The 15,198-nt window shown below is 40.2% G+C and overlaps 1 protein-coding gene across 1 annotated transcript in view; it reads right to left on the reverse strand.

Moving 5' to 3' along the window:
* The window catches only part of USH2A (usherin), a 559,517-nt gene that overhangs the window by 271,918 nt on the left and 272,401 nt on the right, over positions 1–15,198 (reverse strand). Inside the window, exons 32-33 of the mRNA XM_033099662.1 lie at positions 1,555–1,714; positions 43–214 (exon numbers count right to left, since the gene is read on the reverse strand). Of these exons, the coding sequence (XP_032955553.1) occupies positions 43–214; positions 1,555–1,714 (332 nt within the window). The remainder of the gene's footprint in view (positions 1–42; positions 215–1,554; positions 1,715–15,198) is intronic.

Below are 15,198 nucleotides of genomic sequence, written 5' to 3' on the forward strand. Positions count from 1 at the left end.
GGGATGGGGACAGAGAAAGTGATAAAAGTAAAATGAACTTACTCCCAGTTTCATGAGATATTTAGTGCCAGGCAAGAGGTACTGTAGCACATGATCCTGAAAAGGCTCTGTACTGTTATAGACGACGTCCCAAATTGTAAAATCATGCGTGTGATTTGAAATATATAATATATAGCGCTCCAGAATTCCATTTACCCGTCTTGGTTGTTTCCACCTAGGAAAAGAATTACATATAGTTATCATCATTCATTCAAGCCCAATTTGAAATGTGCAGGATTTTTAAAGGACACGTATGAATTTGGATTTATGCCTCTGTAAAGAAAGCACACTAAAAGCTCAAAAGTGATTCACTTAAAAAAAAAAAAGTACTATGAAATGCCTACTCTGAATGGTATCAAGAAACTATGATGAGTGCCTGCTCTCTACTTACTTATAATTTTAATTAACTAATAATACAAAAATGCATGAGTGAGTACTTGATTTTGAACGTAAGCCACAGAGCAAAGATTGGGATAAGTAAAACACCTGAGCACTTAGGAGAAGTAGGCGGGAGAGAGAATAACATAACTGTCTTGAAAAAGTCCATAATCGAAGTTAATATGCAACTACAGAGTGCAGAGAAGTTGAGGACAGGAAGGCTGCAACAGGGAAGTAAGATTTATCGGCTGAGGTGACAGGTGACATGATCTAGATACATGAGGTTGTATACTTGATGGACGGACTAGATCCGGTGGACAGAAGGAAAAGTAGAGGGTATTCCAGATGAGGGTTACGATGTGTCCGTGGGAAAGAGCAGGACCAGTTATGAAATGGACAGAAATTGGTCAATTCGGAAATACTTAGAGCAGTGGGAAATCTTTTGGGGTAATTTAACGTGGGCTCAGCTTAGGGCAAATAGGAAAGCCAATAGGAGAGTTTAGATTCTGAACAATGGGATATAAGTCACAATGTTTTTCAGCTTAAATAAATATAAGTAATTCAGTCCAAACTCTTCTTTTACAGATGAGAAACCTGAGACCAAGAGACATGAATGTACACAAGTGTTCATCGGTGGTAAGAGAGGTTTAATTCAGCACAGCAATATACTTTGTACCTCTCGTATTACAAAATGGATAAAACTCACTAATATCAAAAATAAGCTAAACATGCCTATATGTGAGTGTTCCTTTGTGACTTCAACTGCAAAGGAATAAGAAGGTCCTCGTTTATACTCAAAAAGAAAATGTATGTTTATACTCTTCTAATTCCACATCATTACAAATAATGCCTCCCGTATAAAAAAAAAAAACCAAGGCAGTCGTGCAAATGGTCAGTTTCACCTTTTGAAGTTTGCACATAATCTGTGTACATATGTAGCTCAGCCTGATTGCATAAAGACAAAATGGAAATTAAGTTGGCAAGTGATAATCAAAGGTTCCCAGAACCACTGAACTAATCACTCCTATGCATTTAATCACAATAAAATTAATTTTATGTCACACACCCTTCCCTTGATTGAACTCCCTGGGATTTTTGCATGAACCAGGGTGTGACAGAGACAACATTTCTACTTACTGTATGTATACAGTTCTAGAATCCAGGACGCTCAGAATCGGGGAATCCACATAGTCTGGTGGCAGCTGTGCCGTGGACAGTACGACCAGGGAGCTGTTTGCACATCCCACGTGTGTGCAAGCACCGAGCAGAAACCGGTGAGGTGTAAATACTGCTAAATCTAGGGGAGGGGGAACAAGAATTCAGTTTTAATCATATGTTTTATTCTGGAGCTCTCACTTCTGTACATTCCTTAGTTCAACTAAAGCTTACAGTAAGAATCAATAGCCACCGAAATCAATACCAATAAAATATAGGCCAGTTCATCCCTTAAATATGCTGCGGGTATTTTTAAACAGATAAGTGTCAATCGGACTCTTGATTTAACTTTTTCATTTTAACAATTTGACTGCTTTCTTGAATGTCTATGGCCAGGTAAATCAGTTTCTGAGTTTAGAGTTACTTCAATGGCTCTGTTAAAAATAAATGAGACATTTATTTTTAAAGTGTATTTGATGACAACAGGAGTTGCTTTTCAAATGCAAATACATAGCTTGTAACAATGACTTTGCACTTGTAATTCCTTTTGCTGAATTCCTTTCTTCTCCTGTCCACCTGATCAACTATTATTTGACCTTCAAGCTACTCAGGCTCAGTGCAAATGCCTGTTTCTTTCTGAAGAACCCCTAACACATCCTGCTGGGACCCTGACACAAGATGGAGCTATCACCCTCTCCTTTTTCTCCCAAGATATTTGCGTGCATCTTTAGCATCTAGCTCACCGTGCCATGATGATTTGTTTACATGACTATCTGATCCATCCGAGTGACAGTGTGAGAGAAGAAATGGCAAAGATTCATTCTACCACAATGCCCAGCACATTGTAGGCTTTGAAAATACGTCTTTAAATAAATGAATGAAGAATGAATGAATGAGATGGTCTAGATAGAGTTGAGGTAGGTCTAAAAGATGATCAAGAGAGTGAAACACTCCCGAGCCAGTAATAATCTCTCCCTTCCATGAACTCCCCTGATGGGTAAGTCAGTGCAATTAGGGAAAAGCTATACTATTGGAAAATGGGGAGACAGCTAACTTTTCTAAAGAAACATGCCCCAGCCAGACACTGATTCCATATGGCCGATTCTGGTGAGTTGGAGATATTTTGCCTGAGCGTCTGTCCTAGACACACCACGTTGTCGTGGTCAGCTGCAAAAGAGACTGGATGCTACAGCGTTTTTGGCCAATGAGCTTTTTGTGGTGGGACAGCTTTCCTTGTTTTTGTACATGCTAGCTTGTAAGGGATTTGGGTACCGGGCTTGCAGATAGTGAAGAAGTCATACCATTCAAAGGCAGCCCGACACTTGGCTGCATGCCTTTGCTAGGATAGATTTGCATTATCTGGGAACCCTTAGTTATCTCAAGCTGCTGCAGTCAGAAAACATCATTAGGGTATCACCATATCACGGTATCTCCTTATCATAAAAGGCTCCACCCCCTTTCTCACTGCAGCCTCCATGCTTTGAAGCCAATCATGACCACCGAAATCCTAAACCCAACCAAAACATTTGCCTCAGATGGGAGGAGCCTCTTCCAGCAACGAGTTCTGAGGTTGCTCTCTGTGCCTGAATTCTACTGTGACAAAATATCCAATTCCATGCAATGAGAAGCCTCTATGTCTATGATGGTTGGGACTGGGGGGAACCCCAATGAGGAAGTGAGTATGCATAGAAGGGTGTCACATTGCAGGAGAGGGCCCATAGGACTGGTGAGCTAGAACTGAAGTAGAAAATGCCACATCTTGCCAAGCCCTTCCATCACAGTTAGGCTTCACCTCTAGACTATGAAGGTGCTGAGAAGATTAGGGATGGAGAGGTGTTCTGTTTTAGGAGGGAGCATAACTTTAAACTGAAAGTCTAATGGGGTGTAAGGATGTTAGTGCTATAGAATATGAAAAATGCTGCCAAAACAAAACAATAACAACAAAAAACCCAAGAAGAATCAGGAGTGCTGGGTAATTTTGAAAGGCAAAGAGTCAGGATGTTAAGTAAACGTATTGTGGTAATCATTTCACACTATATCTCAGTCAAGTCACATGCTGTACATCTTAAACGTGTACTGTTTAAGGAGGCAAGGTCATCAGTCAAGAATGACCGTGTAATTGCCCAGAGAAACACCCTGCAGTGGCCCCCTATGTTTCTAGGAATGAAATCCAATAATGGTCAACGAGACCCCACGTCCTTACCACCTGCCTCCTTCTCCTCATTCCTTCCATACACAAGACCTAGTTCTGTTCCTCTAACAGCACCATCTCACAACACGAGGACTTTGAAGGTGCCATGCCCTCTTAACTGAAATCCATGTTCTTCCTTTTTCACTTGGGTGAATTTTTCTCATCAGTCAGGCTTGCCTTACTCCGTGTGGTCTGTCTTTATAATCTAAGAATGTGGCTACCATCATCCCCAGGGACTCGCTGCCCTACAATCTCGTTTAATTCATATCATAAATCCCAAAACGTGCGAGAAATGGTCTTATTGTCGATGTCTTGACTTTGTCTCCCTCCCAGGAGAATGTCAACTCCTTGGGTGCAGACACTTCCTAGCAAGTTTCCCACGATATCGTCAGGACTGGTGTGATGTTTATTTAGCAGAGTTTTATTTATTGAATAAATGAATGGGCAGGACGGGAGGGAGACCTTAATGCCCCTTATCCAGATTGCCAGTTTTCTCTCAGCTATAATGTCCAAACATCTCTAAGAGTCTAATGAATACAATTATCAGACTAATGGTGGGGTTTATAATTGTGAGAGATGAAGGCAATTCACTATTAAAAACAAGAAAAAGGCATAGTTGCATTTGTCTGAATGCCAAAACCTAATTCTCAAACATGAATGCTTCATCAAAAAACAGAAGACAGAGGTTTGCCAGAATGTTAATGGTGGTTGTCTCAGAGTGAAGGCTCACGGATGATTACATTTTTTGATTGCATATATTTTCCAAACCTTCTATGATATACATGGATATGAATGGAGAAAAGGCAGCCATAGTTTGCCAGTATCAATTCATTATTTAGGAAAAATGTATGTCCAGGACCTAGGTGACACCTATTACACCGACTATATCACACATCTCCTTTCCTCAATGACTTCAGTGTTGGCTCAGTTTTCTTTTCAATCATTATCCCTTTTTTTTTTTTTTTGGCAACTTCAACTTCCTCAGATATGACTCATCTCTGAATCAGGCTTCACTTTAACTTCCTCAAGTGTAATGCCCTTCACCTCTACTTCATTCATTCAACATTCAGCCTCGTTATACCCACTCCTTGATCATCTCTGGAACTACTTCCAAGATTCTTCATTTAAAATCTGCCCTCTCGGACCCGAAACCGGTAAACTCCCACCTCTTCCATCAGTCACATTAATGCCTTCACTCCTTTGCTACCACACTATGTTCAGTCTCTAAGTACCTTATTTCCAGAGTATTCACAACATTTGCATTTTCCTTGCTATGCTCTCTGATCACCCATTTGACAGACATCCGCTCCAGGTCCCTGGATGCCTTCGCCTCCCAGGGCTGTCCTGGATCTGCATCCCAATTCCTAGCTCTGGCTAAGCCTCATCACCTTATTTCCCTAACACTTCTCATGTGTCTAAGATGGGACTGAGAGACATTGTTAAGCACTGCCTCTACTATAATTAGGTTTTCCAATTTGAACTGGCCCCTTGGCACACCTCAAGAATAACTGTCTTCTTTCTTCGTTGCTTCCTTTATTGTACTGGTCTTTTTAGTTAGTTTGTTTCTCCCTTCATGTTTTGGCCAATTCTCTGGAGGAACCAAGTGGGTTCTCAAACTGAAGGCCTCGGGTCACCTCCAAATCCCTATAATGTTTGGTGTCTGTGCCATGGGGGCGTCAAGATCAATACGATTGTCATCAATATCCGGATGTTCTTTTTTCCTTTTTCTCCTGCTCTTCCCCACCTGTGACACCATGTCTTTCCCTCATTTAAATTATCATCTAAATTACCCTAAATTAAATATCCAGAATTCATCTATAAAATAGACACTATCCATGAAACGAAATGTGGCTGGTCAGAAAGCAGGAAGAGCTAGAGAATCCTCCTGGAAAGAGCCATTATGGGAACAGAGAGGGCTCAGGGTTTAGATATAATGTTTAGGAGAAACAAAAAGTGCCTAATTCCTCCCTTCCTCTACCTGGGATTGACCAAATCAAAGGAATAAAGACAGAAAGAAGGAGAAGAAAATGTGCAGGATCTTGGGAGGAGGGGCCCCGATGCCTGAATCCAAGGTAGAGTCCCAGGCAGGGAACAGACTCCAGCCCAAGAAAAGACCTTGGTGCATGTAGCCAGGCAGGGCCACAGAAAACACTGCAGAGACTTCAGTTTCCCAAGTGTGACATGGAAGCGACGAAGAGATCCACGGATCCCAGGGGCTATCTCAACAGTGATCGCTTTGCATAGAGGGGGGAAATGACGTGGATGGCTACACTCCAAATGCCAAGAAAGTATGTAAGACCCTGAAGCATTCACACCTTCAAGGAAAGAGAGAAGACCCCTGAGAGTGACAGTGGGGAGTGAAGTCAGATGCTGAGCTCAGTTATACGAATAAAGATATACATAGATATTAACACACATAGAGATACAGGTACATCTTACTGACTGAGATTTATAAATACTCTGTGCTCAACTGGCACTTCATTTTTGCTTATGACCACAGAGCGATGATTTTTAAATGTATGCAGAATTATTTTTTTCCAATGGATTTTTTTTAAGATAAATTAATTCCCCCAAAATTATTTGTCAGGTCACATATCCGGTTTGGGAAAACTGATGACTATGCTTTCCCTACAATAGGAATTAAGGATTTTCCTTTGATTCTGATAATTGAAAACTATAAACTCATAGTACAAAGGAAGTTAGTCTGATTAAATAGCTTTTTTGACTTTCAAGTCATTTTTATGCCTGTACTGTCTACCCCGAAGTAGATTATTCTTAATGTATTTCCATAAGAAGATGAAGAGTCATGAGTGTCCTTTGAATAATGAGGCATGAAAAAAAGAAAGGACCAGAACTAACATGATACTTGATGGAGGAAACCGTACAGGTGGCTCGATGGGTAATCTTGGTGAAATGGGAGGAGATGGTGAGGAAAAGAGAAGAGGAAACAAGGGCAGGTGGCATCAGGTGGGAAAACGAGTAGCTATGTGAGAAAGGAACAGATGGAACGGGAAATATTTTTAAAGAGTTAATTTTAAAAAGTAAATGAGACGGTTCCAGGAGACTCAGGACTTAGGCATTCTTCGGGGGTGAAGCCATAGACAAAGCCACGGATTTAAAATTTAAGGCCCAGAGGAAGGCAATGGCAACTCTCTCCTCCCTGCGTTACTGCGGCTGATTTCGTCATATGACTCTACAGATGTGACCAGGCCCTTCAATGGATCAGCAGATTCAAACGATTGCAGGTCCGTACACAAATCTGCATGGAGTCAACTGAGGGTGAGGGAACCCTTAAAACGTAAGGCCACTGGCTCGCTGTCCATGTGCTCGATTGCATCATTTGCATAAGATCAAACACAGCATTGTGGACAGGAAAAAACAGATCGCTCTAATATGCATTAGAAATGGATCCACAGGCATTATCCTGAGACGTGTTACATGGAAATGCATCCCAGTGCATGAAAACCTCACCGATTACTGTCAAGCAAACTATAATTTACAATACTGGCCATGAATTATATGCTATTTCACGATTGATTTCATGCTGTTGTTCAGAGAATTTCATTGATCTCCATTTACAAAATGCACCAATAAGTAGGCAATGATTTTCTTTTAACTCCTGGTGTAAACTGAGGAACGGGTATCTTCTTATTGGTGTCTCCCAATAGAAAAATCATGCAGCAGTTCCTGCTTCTTTATTATCTAATGCATGTGACCCAGCAGTTTTTCTAATAACTTCCCTGTCTTTCCCAAAGGGAAAATACAGCCTTTGGTCCTGACTTTCTTCTTTCCTCTATGTGTACCCTTCCCAGAAATCGTCACCTAGACATTTAAAAATGTTGAACCAATCTAGGTCATGACAGACCACGTCTCCTTCTGTCGCGCGGTGTCCCAACTTGAGAGGCAGGTTATGGTTCAGGGAGAACACCCTGTTGGTAACAGATCTATGGGGCAGGGTCGGAGTGGGGGAGTGCTTTCCCCAATGTCCGGGAAGCAACGGGCTCTGCCAGAACCATCTCTGCTCCTGTGTAGTCCTTGCTTCCTTGCTTCCACACAATGGCTCGCTCAGCCTTTTGGATGCACAGAACTCAGACTCTGACCTTATAATGAATAAAAACAGAGGCTTTCCTTAGCCCGGGCATCATTGCCCTTCTCCTCACAGAAGCTTCACGTGCACCTTGCTTCTCTTTGGCCAGCTGAGCAACTACCCAACTATCCATCACCACCATCCAGCTCCATCCTGCCACACTAATATGGAGAGCCGGAACTGCTTTGCCCGGGAAGGACTCATACATCAAACTGCACCCAAACTACATGTCTAAACTCAACAAACGTTCTATCTGTGCTCGCAAGCTTTTCTCACCTCTTCAGAGAAAACAAGAGGGAGAGAGGAGAATGGGGGAGAAACCCACACACTCCCTTTCCTCAAAACCCTGCTCGAAGTCTGTATTATTCACACAGCATCTCCTGATACTCCTTACATGTGTATAGCTTGCCCTCCATGTAGTTGCTGTTTTAAGAAACAAAAACAAAATTCCGTTGGAAGCATCCCCAGCGACAAGTATGCAGGCACGGTGTTATCAGCTCTCTGAGAACAAGGCAGTATCTTCTCTTAGGCATCCCCTGAGGAGTCTTCATCCCCTGGACTCTCCTGCTAGTTGAAAAGTAAGAACACTGACTATGAGAAAGGAAAACCTGGTCCCTCTATTAGGATAGTGGCCGGTGGGATGGGGTGGGGCGGAGGCCAGCCTGCTGGAAATCATCAATCACTAGTTTGGAAAAAAAAAAAAAGAACTATTACTGTCAGTTGCGATAATGAGGGATGATGCTTCCTCATTTCTTTCTTTTCTTCTTTGGCTGGTTAGAATAAAAGGCTTCCATGCAAACTCCTTAGGCTGACAGCATTGCTAGCAGCTGTCTTCCAGTCTGGCTTCTTGAGTACTTCTAATACCCTGTTTGTAATACATTATAGTACATGGAGCCAAGGGGTCTATTTTTTGGTTACTTTCACAATGATGTAACCCTAGAATAAGCCCTGATCTCTCTCCCTAAGTGTGTGTCTGTGTGTGTGTCTCTCTCTCTCCACACACACACACACTCCACTACGTTCCACGGTGCCTGTAAGTAATGAGAGAGAGAATTAGGGAGTCAGTAACTGGCTTCCCATGTTCATAAATGAAAACTTTTAACTGACAAACCAAAGAGAGAGAACTGTGGTAACCTTCCAGGAATATTTCCGAACAAACTTGAGTCATATAACTTGGCTAAATATTGTATGCGAAATTGAAAGATTTCTTCCCACAGAGTTAGGTGGATATTTGATACTATTATATTCTTTAATAACCTCAGGAGCCAGTTAATCTATTGCTAGACAATCCTCATGTGACATATTGTTAAATCACAGAAATACATGAGACAGAATAAGAATCATGATAAGCGTCTGACTACCCATGGCAAGAAAAGAATAAATGCGTGAATCAGTGTTCCCCACAAAATACTACAGTGAAGGTAAGATGTCCATTCAGTAATAACAATAGCTATAATATTGACTACTTACTGTTTGGAAGATAGCATTATACAGTATATTTTGTACTCTCTCATTTAAGTCTCAAAATAACTGTGAAACAGGTGCTGTTATTCCCAATGTGCAGATAACAACATTCGAGCTCAAAGAGATCAACTGTATAAGGCCGCAATCGAATACCACCTGAGTTCACTCAGAAAGAAGTGGGGGAGGACCCCGGATGGAGATGCCCGATGGACAGGCTGTGCTTATTTCACAAAAGGGACTTCCCAGGGTTCACTGTCAGCTTAGTAAAGCATTACCTGAGAACAGTTTTCCATGCAGATTCATCACCAATCCTCAAATATTAATTTAATGCTTAGTCCAACCAAGCCCATCCTAGACACCGTATGACACAAGAGCACTGATGAGTCTGCCTTCAAAAACCAATACGGGGGTGCCAAAAAAATATGTACACATTTTAAGAGCTGTTATCTAGGTATTACTTTTTGAAGTTGAACTGAATTATGGTAGCAATGTGTAGCTGCAGAAGTCACATGTGACTTGTATTCATCTTTTGTTATCAGTGTAGATTATTTCCTTTCTTACAATGTGTATACATTTTTTTTTTGGCACCCTCTGCATATCTATCTCTTTTGGGTGGCCAAACGTACACATTTCTCTTTTGGCAAACTCTCATGCTGCTCCCAAGACACAAATCAAGTGCCCCTCCTATAGGAAACCTTCTCAAACCCCTCTAGTTTGAGAATCCCTCTTTTGTGCTTCAATGGCATTTTTTTCAAAATCTCTACACAAGCGTATCCTATAGATTTATTGAATTATGTACAGTATTATTTCCTTAACACAAACTCTTACAAGTGGAATTTCAAAGTCAGAGGGAATGATTTGGGGTACCGATAAGGGAACAGATGGCCCAATCCAATGAAATATTGAAGAGAACTCTGGAAGGGACTATTTCCAGGGTTTGGGGCAGGGTTACGGGGAACATTTAAAACTGATAATTCACCCGGTGGCTAGAAATAGGCTGAACCACTGCCACTTAGTCTTGACGTTCACACCCAACTGTGCAGAGTGCTGTTCTATGGGAGGCGCCTTCCTTTCGGGAGAGGGACACAGACATGGAGACTGTACGCTCTCGCCTCACTCCCTCCTGTCTGCCGATCTCCCACCTGTGCCTTCCATCTGTGGGACCCCCCGAGTCCAGAGGCAAAGGCGCAGAACTAGGTAGAGAAGAGTACAGAGAGCACCTACGGGAGAAATCTGAGGGCACTTCATCTGGAAAAGACGGCACATATTTTGATATCAATTGCCCATTTTCACGCACACCAGCATTTTGTGAAAGACTTCTATTCTCAATCTCCTCATCAATACGGAGATGCATTTTTCAATTTGTTTATCTAGTTTGCCTATATCTAATTGAGCATTCTTTTTTGCTAATTAATTTGTTAATGCATCAATGGATTTCAGTTATAGCATTGACCACAATTCCTGCTATTTCGCAGCCTCTCAGTAATTATTTATTAAATACATACACTGTGAAATATTTTGTACCAGTTTGTCACCATGGTACTCGGCTGATTGGTGTCAGCCTTGATCTAAGTGCACGTGAGAAAATCCACACAGTGCCCAGGAATGCACGAGAATTGCAGGAGGTAGAGTCCGTCCACTAGCAGGTGACGGTGATGACCAAGTGAAACAAGTATTAGAACTACTGAGACTTATTTGCATATGCAGATTAATGAGATCAGAAAAATTTGAGATAAGTCTATGTATATCTATGTGTATCCGCCATCTGTCCATTCATCTATCCATCCGTCACCCATCCATCCATCCATCTGTCCATCCATCCATGTGTCATCCATCCATGTGTCATCCATCCATGTGTCATCCATCCATCTATCCGTCCGTCATCCATCCATCTATCCGTCCGTCATCCTTTACGTCCACTTCAGAGTATAATCACTGGTCACTCACCACCTCAAGGCCCATACTACGAATCTCGTCTATTTCTTATATGGACAATGTCTTCTAAGGCACAGATTCAGGACAGGAACGTGAAAACTGCGATGGTCTTCAGGTGGTAAGAGACACGAGCACTAGCTCTTTTTCCTTTCTTAAAGACAACCCCAGAAATCTTTCTCCCCTTTGCTCTTAAAAGCTGTGCAAGACAAACAAGAGACAAGAACAAACGAAACCAAAACAACATAGATTAAGATACGGTCATTAGCCTTGAGAAAAGAAAAGAACAAATCTCATCTGGGAAACATGACTGAGAGACAGACAAATGGACAGATGGCTGCACACACACATTAGCCATAGTTTACAAAAGTTAGGAAATACGGTTTAGTGATACAGGCACACGATGGCATGTCTCTGAATCCAGGACTGCTTGGCTATACCTAACATAGCAAAGTATACGCTAATGTTACTTTTATCTGTAAGTCACTTAAAACAGTACCTGACAAATAACAGTATTATGTATTTGTGATCTGAAAAGACTGTTAGTAAACATGATTATGTACTTATTTAGATAGAGATTTGAATTCACTTATTTGTTCACAAAACTAGTCATTTAAGCCTTGGGGATAATTATATGTATGCACATCGTAAAAACTAAACTAGCACAGCACAAAGGAGTACGCAATGAAAACCAAAGTTGCCCTCACATTTCCACTCCATGATACTTGAAAGGTTAACTATTAGGATGAGACACTCTGACACACACTGAGATTGTCATGATGTATTTCACTGATAAAGCTGGTACTTGCTATATCTGAGTTTGGCTAATAACTATATAATCGCCACCCCATTTCTCTTTTGTTTGACGTAGTTGCTATTGTGTAAAGCTAGGACTCATTACAAAAGCAGGAGGCAAAACTTTAAATACTGTTGGGTGGCCTTATGATATTTAAGAAAGGGAGAGGAGAAGGGCGGGGAGGGAGGGGAGGAAGAGGAGGGAAGGGAAAAAAGATAATCAGCAAAGATTGGGTTCAAGTTCAGTTTTCATTGAGTAAATATACGTGAATCCCTGAAGTTTTAGGCCTCAGTTTCTTCACCTGTTAAAAACAATATATATTATTTGTAAAAACACTAACTATAATAGTTATAAAGATAAAATAAGACAGCCATACGCATTTTATAAAGGAGAATGTATTGCACAGGTAAGAGAAAACAATTTGAAACCATGACCAAAAACAGCAGAGGCTGACTGACTATTTATACATCACCCCCACTAATGAATACAAAACATACAGTCAGCTTCTTGGGAAAGGAAGCACACTTACTTGACTGAATACACACAAATAGCTGTTGAGCCATTTATTTTTGCATTTGCTCCCCAAATATTTGTTGGGCATCTACTATATGTCTTACAGTATAGCAGATAACAAGACGGGTACTAGATATTTTTCAGTTATTTCTTTTGAATTACACATCACTCTGGGTTACATTTTCCAAACTTCAGAGATGCTGGGCTTTATCTGGTGCAGATACTTATGCACCAATGATTCCGAGCCACTTCTATTTATATTGCGTAGGATACAAAATGCTAAACGATTCGAGAAGATGATTTCTGCGAAATTACAAATTATAGTGCATCTCCTACGATGGGGACAAAACTACTACTTAAAAAAGAACTAATTTATGGAAGACCTCATGTTTCACTGATTAACAACAAATCACAATGAGGACATTAACATTAAAATATACTTAGAGACACAAAACTGAAGATAATGCATTAGCATTAATATTTTACTATTCGCCAAAAAAATGCTCACATTTTCAGGAATTGCATAGATGCTGAATTTTAGAAATGCCCATGCAAAAGTCTGTGGGAGTTCACTTTATAAGAAAGGTATGTAGCTTTATGGAAAACATTTATTTGATTTATATTTTAAAACCAAGTTTAACTTTATAGCAGTGATGCAGCTGAGGGCAAATCCCTTAAAATTATCTATATAGTCTTTTTGACACTCAAAGTTCCAACCTAACAGAATTTATGACCTGTGTCTTGTTGATTTTTGCATAACAGAGCTACATGAGTTGCAAAAAGTGACTTTCTAATCTCCCCACATGAAATAGATATTCAAATACTCGGTAGTATTTCCCTGGGAGTTGCTGGACTTGTATATATCCCCACAACAAGGTGGAAAAAATAGGGAAATACAAGAATATCATCTTTGCAAAATTGCCTTAAAAAGTCGAGATAAAAGAGAACAACTTCACTAAACTCTATTGGAATTTTTTCTTCTTTTGACTCAAACTCTTTTTCTACTATTCTAAGTTTGAATGTAACTGAGAAGTATAGTGAATGTGGGGTTAGGATTTTAACCAACAAACAGGATGTTCTGTCTAAGTCTTAAGTCATTCACTACCACTCATTTGAAGTTTCCCATGAACAGTAAACCAACTCTTTTGTTTCAATATGCACCAATATTTTTTTGGTTGTGATTTCACAGAATTTAATTATATCACTACTATGAATGTTCAAAATAATTGATGGATTTTTTACGTACTTTGATATAATCAAATGAGTTATATTTGTAGCCAGGGGATGGCATCTCTCACAGATTCTGAGGTTTGCAATAGTCAGTGTAGCTGTGCAATATAGAGAAATGAGGAGATATTTACGGAGGAATGTCAAGGATTGGGACACATATCACTTCTCTGTTACCAATCAACTTAGGTCTGGCTGTCAGTCTCAAACAAATTACTCTGTCTCTGAACTTCCCTCTGAATACCAGTCAGGCATTCTGGGAAATTTTCCACGTAATATATTTAGTTTTCCCATGAATGATAAAATCGATTCCTTCATTTTGAAAACAATCTATTGTTCTTCCACTATATCCCTCCCACGTCTTCAGGATAGAATATGAAAGATACAGTTCTTACCCTCAAATCACTCACAATCTAGTGAGAAATACAACAAAGTCAACCAATAATTATATAAAATATGATAAATAATATGGGAGATGGGAGTGCAGGGAGGGAAACTGAAAACCACAAATGTCTGTGACAGCAGGTTAGTCCTTATTCAAACACAACTATATTGTCCCAGCCTCAGAATATGCAGCAATAATGGATGGATGGATGGATGGATGGATGGATGGATGGATGGATGGATGAGTAAGTTAACAAATCAAAGAACCACAAATCAGCATTCTTGAAATAATGCGTTCAAATATTCCTAGGCATTATCCACTAAAGAAACAACAAATACGCATTTGTTAAATTTTCACTACCTTCGTGCACAGTTGTGTACAATCACTGCAAACAACACATACTGTTACGGGCTCAGGTGTATCCCTACAAAATTAGTATGTTGAACCACTAACCCCCAACTAATCCCCAGTAACTCAGAATGTGACTATATTTAGAGGTAGGGTTTTTACATAGGTCATTAGGTTCAAATGAAGCCCATGACTATTTTGAAACTAACAGTTTGTACCTGTTAATCCCTGACCCCCTTCACCAATCCCCGAACCCCCTCTGCCATCTGGCAATCATCAAACTGTTCTCCTTACGAGTTTGTTTCTGTTTTGTTTGTTCATTCATTTTGTTTTTTGAGATTCCACATACAAGTGAAATCATGTGGTATTTGTCTTTCTCGGACTTATTTCATTCAACATAATACCCTCTAGTTCCATTTTCCTTGCAAATGGCAAGATGTCATCCTTTTTATGGCTGAGTAATGTTCCATTGTATACATGTACCACTTCTTTATCCATTCATTTATTGATGGACACTTAAGATGCTTCCGTATCTTGGCTATTGTACATAACGCTGCAATGAAAACATGGATGCAAATGTCTTTCTGAATTAGTGTTTTTGGAATATAATCAATAATATTGTAATAACTATGTCTGGTGTCAGGTTGGTACTATTTATCTGGGTAATCACTTTGTAAGTTATA

The sequence above is a fragment of the Rhinolophus ferrumequinum genome, chromosome 27 (genome assembly GCF_004115265.2).
Source record: "Rhinolophus ferrumequinum isolate MPI-CBG mRhiFer1 chromosome 27, mRhiFer1_v1.p, whole genome shotgun sequence".
NCBI classification, from domain to species: Eukaryota; Metazoa; Chordata; class Mammalia; order Chiroptera; family Rhinolophidae; genus Rhinolophus; species Rhinolophus ferrumequinum.